The 16040-nt window shown below is 47.8% G+C and overlaps 1 protein-coding gene across 11 annotated transcripts in view; it reads right to left on the reverse strand.

Moving 5' to 3' along the window:
• CrebB (Cyclic-AMP response element binding protein B) overlaps positions 1-16040 on the reverse strand; it is a 100093-nt gene that overhangs the window by 26329 nt on the left and 57724 nt on the right. For all 11 annotated transcript variants that reach the window (XM_071669927.1, XM_071669925.1, XM_071669930.1 and 8 more), the window contains one exon: positions 9487-9670. In XM_071669927.1, the coding sequence (XP_071526028.1) occupies positions 9487-9670 (184 nt within the window). The remainder of the gene's footprint in view (positions 1-9486; positions 9671-16040) is intronic.

The raw sequence follows: 16040 nt of genomic DNA on the forward strand, positions 1-16040 counted from the left end.
TAACGTCAATTTAAGGTTCTCACACCCTTAAAACTTGGTCTACAATATGCCTGCAATGCAACGTTGTTCAGTAAAGCTGCTGGTGGCAGAGATCCACAGGGTTGCGTGCCACCACATCCTGGCTGGCCGAACAGGTTCTATCTCGTTTTTTGCCCTCCTTCATGAATAACTGTATACTCTTAAATACATATGTCACTGAAGCATTCGGTAATGTATACATCTCATCTGATCTAGAATTACATTCGGTATGGTGCAAGGACCAAATGTGTCCGTTGGTACTGTTGATGTTCCTATTTTTAACTCGTGGTGGAGGCGTCAGCAGGAACTTCGGCTGCGGCAGAATATACTTCCCCATCCTTGCATACTTTCAACACACGAGAAACATGGGCCTAATTCCTCAAATAGTTAACCCACTTGAGCAAAGCAACGGCTACACTATGAGGCTGAGATGTGCCACATACAACGCAATCTTACTTCCGAATGCTATCAAGTGGTTTGCGACCAACGGGCATCAAAATATCTTTACCAGCGTTTACACGTTACATGTAACTCATGCTCCAAGGTCTAGCAGAACGTATGCAAACTATACCAGAGCTGAAATGATTTGAATTAGAGAATTCCTTGCCCAGTTCAGAATTTAAGACACCTATCAACAGCCTGATCTTCAGCATCATGCTGGAGTCGGGTAATCATGTGGTGTACCAAGCCGGAGCAACAAGAAACTGATGGCATCAACCTCCAAGGCTACATGCAGCAGAAGCTGCTGGCCTCGCCGCAAGTGTCGCTACCAACACCGGCGACAAGGCAAGGTAGCAACCGCTCACACTACCTTAATATGCAGTGACTGTCCTGCTCAAACGAAATGCCTCCTTATTTCCTTTCGGTAATCCAACAACTTCAAAAGTAAATGCTTAATTATCAAACATACTTAACGAGATTTCTGGCCAAAGCAATAAACTGGAAATGCGGCACGAGCGTCTTCAGACGTCTGACACCTTATTTTGAGTTAATGTACATTAGATCAACTTGATATATTTCACTACCATCTCACCACAAAAAACTCAACAGACCTGTTGTTTTTTTCAAATCTCAATTTAGATACTGATTAACTTACAAGTGACAATGATAATGCATATAAGCAATTCAGTCTCTTATCATAGAAGCTACTTTCGACAAGAAGAATATGGGCCATGACGATATTGATAAAAGGCTAGTTTAATTGTGCTGTACACCAGTTAAAGATTGTTAGCTCTTCATAAACGTGCTTCCTTTCGTAAGAAACCGAATAATGCATCTCAAAAAAGATGTAGTCAAGTCCCTTTCAAGAAATATACACGAACGGTTTACGCTTAACCTTGGAAAAATAGCTACCCGTCATCAAAAAAAAAAATATATCGGAAGGAAGGAAGGAAGGGGGGGGGGGGGGTGAAGGAGGAAGGTGTTGCAGGATAAACGTTTAGCAAATGAGTCACCAATGAATTCCAATAACGGCCGCCAGCTTCAAAAAGTACGCCCAATCAGGCCTCACACTTAGTGTTGAGGTTGTAGAGTAAAACTGATGTGATTCACCAGTTACAACGTCCCAATTACCTGGGCGGAGAATCACGAACTACATCAAACTATCACCCTACTCTAATGCAATTACATTTTAAAGTCGACATTCAGTTGCTGGCCGGACTAAAAAATTAATAACTAGGTTCTAAACAGGAATAAGGAGTCAGACCCCTGGAGGTGGTAGTAGCGCCGCACAAGCGGTGTCAAGTCTAGCTGGACCCGATCGCCTCACAGCCGGCTACGTCACGCTCACGTCACCACTCACCATCACCACAATATCACTACTATAAACCACCCATATCAATCTGTCATACCTTGTAGGTGAACACGGTTACATCATCAACACACTTCACAGTTGCACTGATCACTCGCAAGTCTTCCAATAGATCCTATATGCACAAAGATACTCGAGCATCAAGCCTATCATTTCTTGATACACCAAGAAATGTGCTACCACACGATCTTTTCAGATCCCATGGCTTTTCTATACCCAACTTCAACACGAGGGTCTCGTGGAGGCGAGACCACAACACTAATCACACGTTTATCTTGGTCACTGCTAGCTTTTAACTGCTTGGTGGATGACACACACCTTGATGGAGCCAATAGACTCCACAGTGAGGGATGTGGACTGCAGTAAATATCCAGGGCGGGAGGTGCCGTAGTTGCACCAGCGGCGGCGAGAGGGAAACTAGAGGCACGTGTGGACGGTAAGGAGCGCACGGCAGTATTGGCGACGTCACGCTGCTGGCTGGGGAGATCAAACCACCACCCCGCCAACTCTCGCCAAGCGAAGCCCCACTTACCCCCTCCCTTGCTACCCCTCCCGCTCTCCTTGTCTATCTTACCCTCCCAGGTGGAACACAGGAGGGAGAGGGACAATGCCTCAACTGAAAACGACACATCAATACATGATTGTTAATCAAATATTTGCAAGAATTTTTCACAGCCCTAAACCGGCAATTTCTGCCTCGATGAGCTACAGCATTAGCCAGACGCGTATGCGAGAGGCGGGGCTGTACTGTAAATGCCGGATATAGAGACTTATCAAGGTTTCTTTGTGTAGACGATGAATCGTGTGTATTCATAATCACCATAACATAATTTCCTGCCTATGGTGCACTTCCGATCATGTATACTATCCGACATAACTTATTTTCTTTATTATACCTAAGGGAGTGGCGGTTCTTAAGGACGGTGGTAGGGGGGGTGGGAAGGACTGCCATATGCTACAAGAAAAGTTGTCTATAAATATATGTTCTTTCTCATCATCATGGCTTATGCTGAATACACCTTTCGGGTAAAAATAAGATAGTTTAGAATTCAACATATTAGTTACCTAGCAAAAATAACTAGGTATACATCAATACGAATCAACAATGTACATTATATAGAGAGCGAGAAAGAGCTGGGAGGGGAAACGGGGGGGTCCCGCGTCATCAGGGGGCGGAGCCTGAGTGATGACGTTATTGGCTCGCTGACATCACGCGTTGCCGTGAGGGTCACTTCCTAAGTCCTCTTTTCACGCTATCGACGACCAAAAATAGGAATAATTAATATACAGTAGCACTAGCTTCTTAAAGAAATAAGAGATGGTACGGCTACTCTTAATAAAAATATATAGACTTTGATACCATTAAGATACCAGCTACGTTGGCAACGTCACTACAGTACTCCGGTTCATTCCCAGTACGTAATTCTAACTCTATCCATTCTCGAACACATTTGAATCAAACATCTATGCCACTTGCCGGAATTTCACAGCCGCAATCTTTTTTTTTTCTCAACCGTTATATGTTATGTACCAGACAGGATGTGAGTCGTTGTTATCGTTGAGTATCAAAGACATAAATACACACAGGTAGCCTGGCATAAAACTCCTACGATCATAAGAGTTCCTTTAAGACCGACTCAGCCTACGATTGAGGTGTGGATGTTCAGAGGTGCTGAACAGGGAAGTGAAAAGTGTACAGGAAGGCGAGGACGCTGTCCCTGACGTTGAAAAATCACTGTACACGGAAGGCGAGACTCGTTGTACAATTTCTCATCTCAACATGTTGCGAGGCGACCGTATAGATCAGTGAATATGTGTAATTTTCATCTATTTGTGCTTTCTAAGAACAACAATTTTGCATTATATAATGTAACCCACTATGTTTACGAGGTTTTCTAATAGGTTTCCTGGCCAATACAATGTCCTCTGATATATATCACACTTCAGATGTCTTAAATGTTAAGAGCATCATGAAACTTTGGTTTAGAATATCAAAAATCTCACAAAAACAACTCAAAGAATTCAAATAATCACCATCAGCATCACCTTAATTTTGCAAGACAGAAGCTACTGCTGCGACTAACAGAAGTATACACGGTTCTTTCCCGCGCTTGTGCCTCAAAGCCAAGCCATCCTGAGAAGAGCGTGTGTTCGTGTGGGTGGGGTAGGAGAGAGGACGCATTGAATGCCAGATATTACGTCGGTTCTGTAGTGCAGTTGCTACTTTTACCTGGAGAGCCATGACATCACCAGCCTGCAAGCAACCCTCCCTAAATTCGTTCACCTATAAAAGGGCTGCAAAAAAAAAAAAAAAGATAAAACTCCAAACGGAGCTTTAATCTTGGCCAACTTTTCAAATATAATTTTCCATCCTCTTCTGTGATGTAACGTGGAAAGATAAATGACTAACACAGACTTTTGAAGCTTGTATATATACATATAAAAATGTTACATCCACTAATTGGATCTGTAAATAAGTAAAAAAAAAAAAAAAATACATATATGTGTGCAAAGAGGGTGGTATCTGCATGAGAATAATTTTCATTCTACAAAATAAAAATCTCACTTGCGTATGATTGCCTGGCCTCTGACCCGAAGTTTAAGGGTCACGGTCAAAAGTCATGGTATCATCCTATGGCGTCAAGTCGTGTCGGAGTGTTTAACATCATCGGCAACTACACCATCAACTCAACCGCTTCCTAACCCGACAGGGAACTAGATGACTGCGTAACCTTCTTCCTCAGCCCGACGTGAAGTCATCGTATATCATCCACACCCTAAGTCACTGACAGGTCACACTCTCTGCGGTGAGGCAAACCATTATAACCACTGTATATCCTCTACACCCTTCGCTATACAGCACGACAGACCGACGCGTGTCACTACCGGGTACATCCGTGCATCCAAACAGCTCCCAGGTCGCAACGATGTGCCCCTCCCTATGAAGCAATCGACTCTGTCGGATCCCGTGCTGCTGGCGGGCTCTCCCGACTCATCCTGTAGGCCTAAGTAGTCGCTCATGCAGCTCCTCCCGACCCATCTTGCAAACTTCTGACAGACAAGACACAAAACTTCATCACACATATTCCCTCCTCCTCCCCCCCACACACACTTCAAAACACTGCTGTTATAGATACCGTAAAAATGCTCCGTTGCATGTATTCTTTTACCACTGATTAACGGTACACGAGAGATCAAAATAAATACATACACAGGGACAGGCAAAACTGTTCATTTACCTTGCAACTGTAAAGTGTTGAAGTGAATCGCACGTGAAGAGGGTCAAACACTTTCCAAACACATGCATAAAAGAGAGAAAAAATATAACGGAAACAGGTTCTTCTCCTAACAGTGTGATAATGTGAACAATAAACTTGAGATTACATGTGGAAACACATCAGCAAATGTAGTCTCTGACTGACGGGGGGGGAACTCATACCCTTTGGGCATAGAATCACGAAGGGTTCTGTGCACTCAAGAATCGGCCGTCACCACAGGATAATACAAAGTCGAGAGATACTCCCAGGTTCTTTGACCTTCAGCACACGCGTGAACCTTGAGCCATGCAAGTTGATTGGAGTCAGGTTTCGAGCCAAGGTGACGTAAAGGGTGACAGATTCTCAAGCCTGGGGGTCACAAAACCTTAAGCCGGGTATGCCAAGAAGGCCGACATTACTCTCAAAGCACCCGAAGACAGTGTGTGATGATGTCGAAGCACACAGGGAAGGTGTATGACACACCGTTTACGTACACAGGGGAGATGTACGACACCTACAAAGTAATCCCTGTTAGGTGTATGACACTAAGTACCCAGGAGAGATGTATGACACAGGGATGCTATATGACACTAACAAAGTACACAGGAAAGGTGTGTGAAGGCAGGCGAAGTACACACGGAAAGTGTGTGTCTCTGTCAAAGTACCTAGGGAGGGTGTATGACACTGAGGTGTAGGACGTGAGGGTAACTCACGACACGCTAAGTAACGGGTTATACGACGAGCGCTGTTGAGTCACACACACACACACACACACGACACGCGTGTCACAAATGTTACGACAAACCCCTCAACTGTCGTTGGTGGCTATCCAGCAGCCAGATGACAGGCATGGAAGAACAAGGACAAGGAATGGCGAAGACTCCTCTAACTACGGAATCACACTGGACGAGTAAATGGGTCAGGTGTGCAGTGCAAAATTTGTTCAGGTGTGGAACACAGGCCGTGGGGGGAGGGGGGTTGGTGTCGAGGACACAAAACCCCCAAATGTTGGGCTGGCTCTTCAAGGCCCATATGGTATATTAGCAAGCAGGTGTTGCAAGTACACAAGCCATGGGTGGAGGAGGAGGAGGAAGGTGGGAAGAATGACGTTTGGCAAGAGCGCAAATGGGAGGCATTGGGGGGAGGAGGAGGGAAGACACCGGACAGGTGTAGCAAGTGGAAACAGTATGCGACATGAGTAACAGCTGTCACTATAAACATCTGTGGGTACAAAAGACCAATGTAGCAGGGAACACAGCAGACTGACTGGCAGAAACTTGGGAAACACACATCGGGATACATACAGATGATGTGGTGATGCAGACAACATATGCGACAGTAAAGGGTGGGTATTAGAGACGGGTTTAAGAGAGGAGAGCCATGTGTACAGTAGCCAGAGCGGGTACAGGGGAGGCAAGCGTGGCAACACGGGACAAATGTCATAAGCTGGGATAGATGACAGGTGTTTGGGGAGCAGATAGGCGGGGCGGAGCACACAACACGAACGTGGCAGTAAAGGATAAATGATAGAAGATATCTGAACCAGCAGGAAACACGGGAGATATGAAAGGGACACGTGGGGTGACGAGATCACTCAGGTACCATGGGACACAAACGGCCCATCCGAACACACGTATAGGGACAAAAGAAGGCAAAGACGGAAAAAGACACATGTGGAACCGAGTGACAAAACCTTCGAGATTGTTAAGGGTATGAGAAAACAGGTGTGGCAGAAGGAGGAGGGGACGAGACGGGTATAAAAGTAGGGAACACAGACAAGAGACTGGTGACGATACAAGAGATACGTGAGGCACGGGAGACCCCCAGAGGCAGGAGATAAGCGTGACTTCTAGGGACGCAGATGTCAAATGCGACAGGATGGACTTGGGAGACTGGCTAAGGCAAAGTGACAAGTGTGGCAAGATGGACACGGGAGACTGGTTGAGACATGGTGACAAGCGTGGCAGATGGACACGGGAGACTGGTTCAGACATGGTGACAAGCGTGGCAAGTTGGACACGGGAGACTGGTCAAGACATGGTGACAAGCGTGGCAAGATGGACACGGGGAGACTAGTTTGGGACGCAGCGACAAATGTGGAAGGATGGACATGGGAGACTTACTTGGGGACAGGGTGACAAGGGTGCTACTCAGGAAGACGTGAGAAAAGATAGGACAGAGACAGGTATAAGCAGGGAGGAACAAAGGATACATATATATATATATATATAGCAACAGAAGACAAGAGACGCATACAGGCAAGGGAAACATTTTCAGACGCAAGGGACATAGGGAGACAATAGTAAGGGCAGGGGGACATGGCGGCATGGGGGGCACTGGAGGCGAGCTCTGGCAGGCGCAACAGGAAGGGCTGGAAGGGGCAGGCTGATACGGTGGACGCACGCGTTGGTGCGAGGGTTAAGATAACAGGGTGAGACAGAGACAGGTGTTAGCGAGAGAGAGAGAGAGAGAGAGAGAGAGAGAGAGAGAGAGAGAGAGAGAGAGAGAGAGAGAGAGAGAGAGAGAGAGAGAGAGAGAGAGAAACGGGAGACGCGCTAAGACGGGGGGAACAACAAGCGTGACACGGGGTGGGTGGGGTGGGTTAGAAAGGCCGGCTGGCTGGACAGAGGAGACCGGGGTGACAGCCCTGGCGAAGATAGCAGGGCACAAAGGAGACAGGCGGGCACGAAGCACAAGTAAGGCAACGGGGGAATACACAATACAGGTTACATCAGAGGGGACAAGTGTGGCAGCAGGGGACACAGGAGAAAGGTGGGGGCGACACAGAAGACACCTACCGCAGAAGGGGGGACACACAAGGCCTGAGTACGGAGGGAAGGGATGGCCTAAGGCAGAGACGAACATGGGAAGCAGTCTGGCCAAAGGGCGACGGGGGAGGCAACAGGGAACAGAGGCAACGCAAGTGGCTCGTGGGCGGCAGCAAAGGGCATGGGCAAGAGACGGGTAAGGCCGCAGGAGAGCGGTAATGCAGCAAGGGAAGAGACAAGCCAGAGGAGAGAGAGAGAGAGAGAGAGAGAGAGAGAGAGAGAGAGAGAGAGAGAGAGAGAGAGAGAGAGAGAGAGAGAGAGAGAGAGAGAGAGAGAGAGAGAGAGAGAGAGATCCATCAGGCAGCAGGGGACACAAAACAGAGACGAACAGAACACAAAGAGTGCAGAGGAGACACGCAAGGGCAGGTGAGGCACAAGAGGACACACAGACCGGCATGGCAGCAGGGGGACACAGACAGGCATGGCAGCAGGGGGACACAGACAACAGACCGGCATGGCAGCAGGGGGACAGAGACAACGGACAGGCATGGCGGCAGGGGGGAACACAGACAACAGACTGGCATAGCATCAGAGGGACACACACAACGGACAGGTATAGCAGCAGGGGGACACAGACGACAGATAGGCATGGCAGCGGGGAACACAGGCGATTGACAGATATGGCAACAGAGGATACACACAACAGAGTCCTGGATATACACACAAGATAGGTGCAGCGGGCATAGAGATTCAAGAGAACAATGTAGTAACAGAGGACAGATGCGACAGCTGGGTACCCAGTTGACAGGTGTGGCAGCTGGTGAGAGGTGCGGCAGCGGAACCGGGGGGGAGGGGGGGGCATGGAAACAGGTGCAACAGCAGGGGACCCAAGAGACAGGTGTGGAAGCTTGAGACAAGTGTGGAAGCTGGGGTCACAGAAGAGCAGGCTGGGGATACAGGAGACTGGTGTGGAAGCTGGGGATACAAGGGGCATGTGTAGAAGCTGGGGATACCAGAGGTAGGGGAAGCAGGAAATAAATGCAGCAGCAGCAGAGAGTTACAGTAACAATAGACAGGTATGGCATTATGGGACACACGTAAATGCGTAGCAGCATCGGGCATGGAGACAGGTGTAGCTGTAACGGACAGGGAGACGTATAAGCAGTACGGGAGAGGGAGATAGGTGTAGCAGTATGGGACAAGGTGACAGGTGTAGTAACACCAGGCACTGGTGTAGCAGTATGGGAGACGGGACACAAGCGTAGTAACATCAGACACAGGGGTAGCAGTATGGGACAGGAGACGCAAGTGTACTTATAAGATACAGGTGCAGTAGCATGGGGGACATGGGAGACAGGTGGAGCAGTATGGGATACGGAAGACAGGTGTGATAAAAAGACACAGGTGTAGCAGTATGGGACATGGGAGACAGATGTAGCAGTATGGGACACGGTAGAAAGGTGTATTAGCGAGAGACAGGTGTAACAGTATGGGACATGGGAGACAGGCGTATTAGCAAGAGAGAGGTGTAGCAGCATGAGACACGGGAGACAGAAAGACAGACAGACAGACAAGAGGGGGGTGGGGTGAGTGAGCGGCATCAAGCAAGACAAGAGGAAGGTACTGTACTCACGCCCTTCGAGCCCCCGGAGGCGATGGTTCCCGTCTGGGGGATGGTAACGTAGACGGTGGAGACGGCGGGCATGGGTGCCCCCCCGCTGGCCCCGCCCCCGCCGCCCTCGCTGCTGACAGTGGCCAGGGGGTCGTTCGCGCCGGAGCCGCCACCACCCGTCCCGCCGCCATCCACGCCCTCCATCCTGCGTGACGACAACAAACACGCTCAGCCCCCGCAACACACGCCCCCGCAACACACCCATCCACCACCTCCTGACCCCAACACACACACACACACACACACACACACACACGTGGACACAACACACAAACACTCGGGCTGGAGTCAGGTGAGTTCGGGGCAAAAAGAAAAAAAAAAGAAAAAAAAAAAAATACTCCACAGAACATGACCCTCCATAAACATTGACACCCATCAGACATTAATGTATATACACAGACAATGCAGCAAACATGGAGTGAGTCCCTGTAAAATATTTACAGCAGCACCAGACATGAAATAGATTTCTCTTTGAAAATGACACCAGACATAAAACACACATTTCTCTTTAACAATTAAACTTTAAGTAAGGTTAGAGATTCTGTACAAAAAATATGCTGCACAAAATATGACTCTCTTCACATTATAATACCCTGCATGAGTCAAGGGGTTGTACATACATAGCATCTATCATACCCAACACCGACCACGCTGCTCTCCACAACAAAACATTTCAATGTACACTTGCATCAAGAATAAATCTTTAAAATACGGGTATTGCATAAGCCATAGGTCTCAAAGAGAAAATGAACCACATAGATCTACATCAGGTTCTCACAGCACAAAACAAGGGTCTGCATAAACCTCCTACAGTCATGTATTAAGCATGGACCTATCTTAAAGCAATATAAATGAGAATCTCTCTGAAACCCATACTTCTAAAGTCCCCCCCCAAAAAATTACCAAAATTCCAACCAGTGCAAAGATGACCACGACCATCTTGGGTCATGAGTTCTCTTTGTTTTATAAGGTATATACTCATATGTAATACAAACATTTAACATAATATTTTGCTGCATTACGTATACTACATACTCTGTTCAGGTCATATGTTCAAACTGCCAGCGACCCTTCAAAAAAAAGGGCCTCCCAAAACTCCACCCCCCCCAACAAATGAGGTATTATCGTGTCTGTTATGACCAATCACCTTTATATATATATATATATATATATATATATATATATATATATATATATATATATATATATATCAAAGAACCCCTTTCTGAAAGGGTACCAGCGTTCCTTTAAGACACCTTTCCCAGTTCCTGCAACTCCAAGGGTGCAGTACCTTCAGTACCCAAGAACAAGATGGATTCCTTTGGCGTCAGTTCAATTCTTTTACTGGCACAGGCTTACAAGAAGACCAAGTTCAAAGCCCACGACAAAAGGTCTGTGCTGAAGAGGCGAACAATGCGTTCGGCCCACCGGCGCCCCGCAACACCGTGGGTCTGTCATACAGGAAGACTGTATACTGATATGGTATACAGGACGGTATGACTAGGGCTTAAGATGAAGATCTGTGAGACATTCTGATTCCATGTCTCACCGGAAGAACAGAAGTGTCAACACCATTCTCTCTCTCTCTCTCTCTCTCTCTCTCTCTCTCTCTCTCTCTCTCTCTCTCTCTCTCTCTCTCTCTCTCAAACATTCTGATTCCATTTCTCACCGGAAAAACAGAAGTGTCAACACCACTCTCTCTCTCTCTCTCTCTCTCTCTCTCTCTCTCTCTCTCTCTCTCTCTCTCTCTCTCAACTGGGGCAGGGAATTAAGGGACTCAGCTGGAGTGAGAGGCACTTCAACGAGAACGCCTACTACTACTACCCCTCCCTTCCGTCAACAGACGCTGGATCATACAGCCTCGCCTAAGTTCAACGTGTTGAATCCTCCCCCCCGGGTCTTCTTCTTTCTTTCTGGGGGCGTTCCGAACATCACTTCAGGGCTCTCAGGTTCAACCTAGTTAACACCTGTCTCACAGAACCGCGACGGCGCGTATGGGCGTAATCAACGAACTGGAAGATCAGCAAGGACGTGGTGGGACAATCCAGTTCCCCAGCCAGTGAAGCTGGTCTGGCGAGGACTGGTACAATCGCCAAATGCAGGATGGTTATGCCGCCCACGAACACACCGCGCGTGACCGCACGAACACACGAAGTACGCGCGCACCGCCACAAACAGTGCATGTACACACGGACCTTGGTGGTCACACATTATGAAGGTCTGGATGAGCAGTGATATTCGATTTCTGCCGGGCCACTGGCTGGTCAGTTTACGACGCACCCCAACCCTCCTCCTCCTGCGAGCGGTAGCGCAAAAGGGTTTACAGATGTCACAGAGAGGTCATCTTTGTCCGTCCCCAGAGTGGGCGGATAATAAATGACATACACTGATCGAAAGTCGACCTAACCCCATCCAAGGGGCAACGTTCCCATACATCTACTCCGAACGTTTTGTTTTCCTTTTTTGTGATCTTCGGTGAAACGTGGTGAGGGATGGATGCGTACAACCCGAGGCAGTTGGAGATGCCCAGCATCACGATAGATGTATCCACACATCCTGGAACTAGTGTGTCACAGAAGGCTCGACACGATAGATGTATCCACACATCCTGGAACTAGTGTGTCACAGACGGCTCGACACGATAGATTTATCCACACATCCTGGAACTAGTGTGTCACAGACGGCTCGACACGATAGATTTATCCACACATCCTGGAACTAGTGTGTCACAGACGGCTCGACACGAAGGAACTAGTGTGTCACAGACGGCTCGACACGATAGATTTATCCACACATCCTGGAATTAGTGTGTCACAGACGGCTCGACACGATAGATTTATCCACACATCCTGGAATTAGTGTGTCACAGACGGCTCGACTGGCGCTTCTGAGCAACCTGCCAGGACTCCTCCAACGAACGTGAGAGGTCGTTTCGGAAGGTGACGACGTGCAAAATACTATGGCGATTCTGACACAGTCTGAAGGATGGCAACAGCCGAACGCTGCAACTTGCAGACGCGTTACGTCGTGAACATACACGGTACAGAAGACCGTCTATTATCAGGCAATTTTTCACACACACACACACACACACACACACACACACACACACACACAGGCATAGGACAAGAGAGAGCCACGAGACCGACACGTAAGAAGCCATATAATGCAATGCAAAGGCCGTCGTGAAAACTGACAACAGACATTCAGTTTTATATACGTTTTGGTCACGGAACTCTGGCAGGCCAAGCAAACCGCGAAAATGTCGTGTCGGAGAAACTCAATAATAATACAGACGAGACTTACTCATTGTTATTACAGGGAAAAAAGGAAAAAAAAAATGAATATGGTGCACTCACTTGTAAGGTTAGCATGGCTAGATCCATTGTACAATTGCATTACTGTGTTGATATCAAGAGCAGGGGCTATTACAGATACATTCATTCCTCTTTTTAACTTCGAAACGTTTCTGTTCATCAGTCTGTCTTAACCTACACCATCCCTTAAGAGCATAGATCTATTCTGATCTAACGAGAAATTCTTTTAAGTATTTGATTTCCTTCTCTTTCCACGAACGCTACGTTTCCCCTCAATGACGACAGTGTAGATCCCTGAGGAGCAGGAGGGTAAGACCCAGAGGCATGTACAAGGGCGCGGCCTAGCCCTTCAGGGTCAGATAATTACACCCAAGGGTAATATAGTCCTGGCTAAAGGGTTGAGAGTCATGACACTCACAAACACACACACACACCAACATTCTCTCTCTCTCTCTCTCTCTCTCTCTCTCTCTCTCTCTCTCTCTCTCTGTATGTATGTATGTATGTATGTATGTATGTATGTATGTATCTATATATATATATATATATATATATATATATATATATATATATATATATATATATATATATATATATATATATATATATATATGGATTTCTCGAGATGCTGGAGAGCCACTGTCTCACTACAGAGATACTCAACACATATGGCCCTGAGACGCCGACCCTGCCCTACCTACCCACTACACATTTGTATAAAGAAACAAAAAATCGCATACATCGTTCGCCATTTTGGCCGCCGGACGAAAGGTGAGGAGGCAGTGAGTAGTTGGGGTGGAGGGTGGGTTTGGTGGCGGCTAAAGGGGGTGGCTTTAGGTGGGTGGTGGCCAGCTGGGTAGGGGAGGGAGGCAGTAAACACTGGGGTGCGGGGGGATATATATCGCCTTGACCGCGATACGGTAGAGGTCCACGTGCTGCCAGCCTTCCCCAAGCTTTATCCTCTTCCCGTCACACTGGGCTATACCACCACCTGCCCCACACACCACCAGTCTATACCACCACCGGTCACACACCACCAGTCTATACCACCACCGGTCACACACCACCAGTCTATACCACCACCGGCCCCACACACCAGTCTATACCACCACCGGCCCCACACACCAGTCTATACCACCACTGGCCCCACACACCAGTCTATACCACCACCTGCCCCACACACCAGTCTATACCACCACCTGCCCCACACACCAGTCTATACCACCACTGGCCCCACACACCAGTCTATAACACCACCGGCCCTTCACTCCGGTCTCTACCACCACCGGCCCTTCACTCTAGCCGCCGTTACCACTACCACCCCCATCTCTTTAGCTCTTACCACTGCCAGCCCTTCACTCCGTCCCATTCAATTACACTTTCACGACTATCCCAACTAACCCTAACTGTTCTTCAGCCTTTACTCTCTAAGTTCCAGTATTCAATTACTATAACCTTCACCCACTTCGCTCTAGCCTCCATCAGACAGCTCCCCCACCTTCATCCTGACTCCTCCTTACTCCTCACTCGCCCACCTGCGACACTACAGACAGAGGCAGGGAACACCCGCTAATAACCACGATTCATGGTGATACAGCGCGCACCAATGGCCAGTCATGTGACTCCCTCACCCCTCTTCAAATCTTACGATTCACATCATCGCATGACACGAGCATCAGTCGAAAGCTCTCAACCACGAGATTAATACAACTCGGCCCTTGTTGTCGTCACGAAGCGGGAATGCTATACGACACTGAAAGGACCCGTTGCAACGAGCGCTGACGTAGCGCTGTACTCCTGACGTCACCTGCCGGGTGGAGTACGCCGGGTGCCCGGTTTGTTTACCGGCTTGAGCTCTGCAGTGCGGACGGACCGACACGAGACTCTAACCAACCTGACTAAAATGAGTCGAGTCACAGTCATGCACACAGGAGCGTTCATGAGAACTCATACATACCTCGCCTTACCTAGCCAGATCTTCTACCCCGCCTTGCACCTAGGACTCAGACCAAGGTAACGTGTCTTCGTGTCTTTTTTTTACGTTGAAGGCTCCAACCCACGGACTTAAGTCCCCATCAAGGCCGGGCCTTAATTGTCTGGCTCCTCTGCTCACTCAGGCAGATGGACCCCGTAGTTATAGCCTTCCCAGTCCTGCACAATCTATGAGTATGTGCATTAGCTCATCCTACACTGCCACAGTGTTTCTAACGGCTGCATTAACCGCAACCGACAGTTTTCAGACCCGACTGTTCAATATGTTTTCAGTTCCTGTTGCTATCGCTGCCTTCGATTTTCGTACGGAAATCTTAAGAACCTTCCAAACGTGTAGAACCAAGGGGGGGAATCTTTCCGTCACAACATCCCAGTGGGTAATTCACAGATATTCTGTAGTTGTCTGGAAGGTCACTGAAGAGTTTAAAAACAGGGACCTGTGAGGAGTCAAAGAGGTCCCGGCTTTCAACCATGGCTATGTAGGTTAAGCCATCAGTTCCAGAGACTCGGTGACAACAGGCGTGTTACTGCGCTTGGACAGTTGCGCTGAGCGGCCCTCTTCTTTATCTTCGAGTCCACGATAACATGTCGCAGGTGGTGATGCTTCGGCCGTGACGCAAGCACCCCCAGGATGAGAGTGGAGAGCTGGCTCGTCCGAAGTCGAGGTGAGGGTTCTCTATCGTCTGCACACCTGTGGCGAGACGGGAAGACAGTCGTGGTTGTTGCCTTTACGCCTGTGCTGTGACGTAAGGACAGTCGTGGTGTCGACTGAACGCCTCTTGTGTTGAAACGCAAGACACACACCGTCTCAAACCACGAGGCATCTGGTGCTAAACACACTGTGGACGATATCGTCCCGTATACCAGCAACATGTTGATGTATTCCTGACCGCTGGTGGCCCCACGAGGAACCATTACATCTCTGGTGACAAGGCCACCCTGTGGACAGAGCCACCCCCTCACTCTCCATATCAACAGCAAGTGCAAACATACGCACGGACATCCAAACGCCTGATGCTGCCAGCTTAAGTAATCATAATAATAATAATAATAATAATAATAATGATGATGATGATGATGATAACAATAATAATAATAATAATAATAATAATAATAATAATAATAATAATAATGATAAATAATAATAATAATAATGATAATAATAATAATAATAATGATAAATAATAATAATAATAATAATAATAA

This window comes from Panulirus ornatus, chromosome 14 (genome assembly GCF_036320965.1).
Source record: "Panulirus ornatus isolate Po-2019 chromosome 14, ASM3632096v1, whole genome shotgun sequence".
Lineage (NCBI taxonomy): Eukaryota > Metazoa > Arthropoda > Malacostraca > Decapoda > Palinuridae > Panulirus > Panulirus ornatus.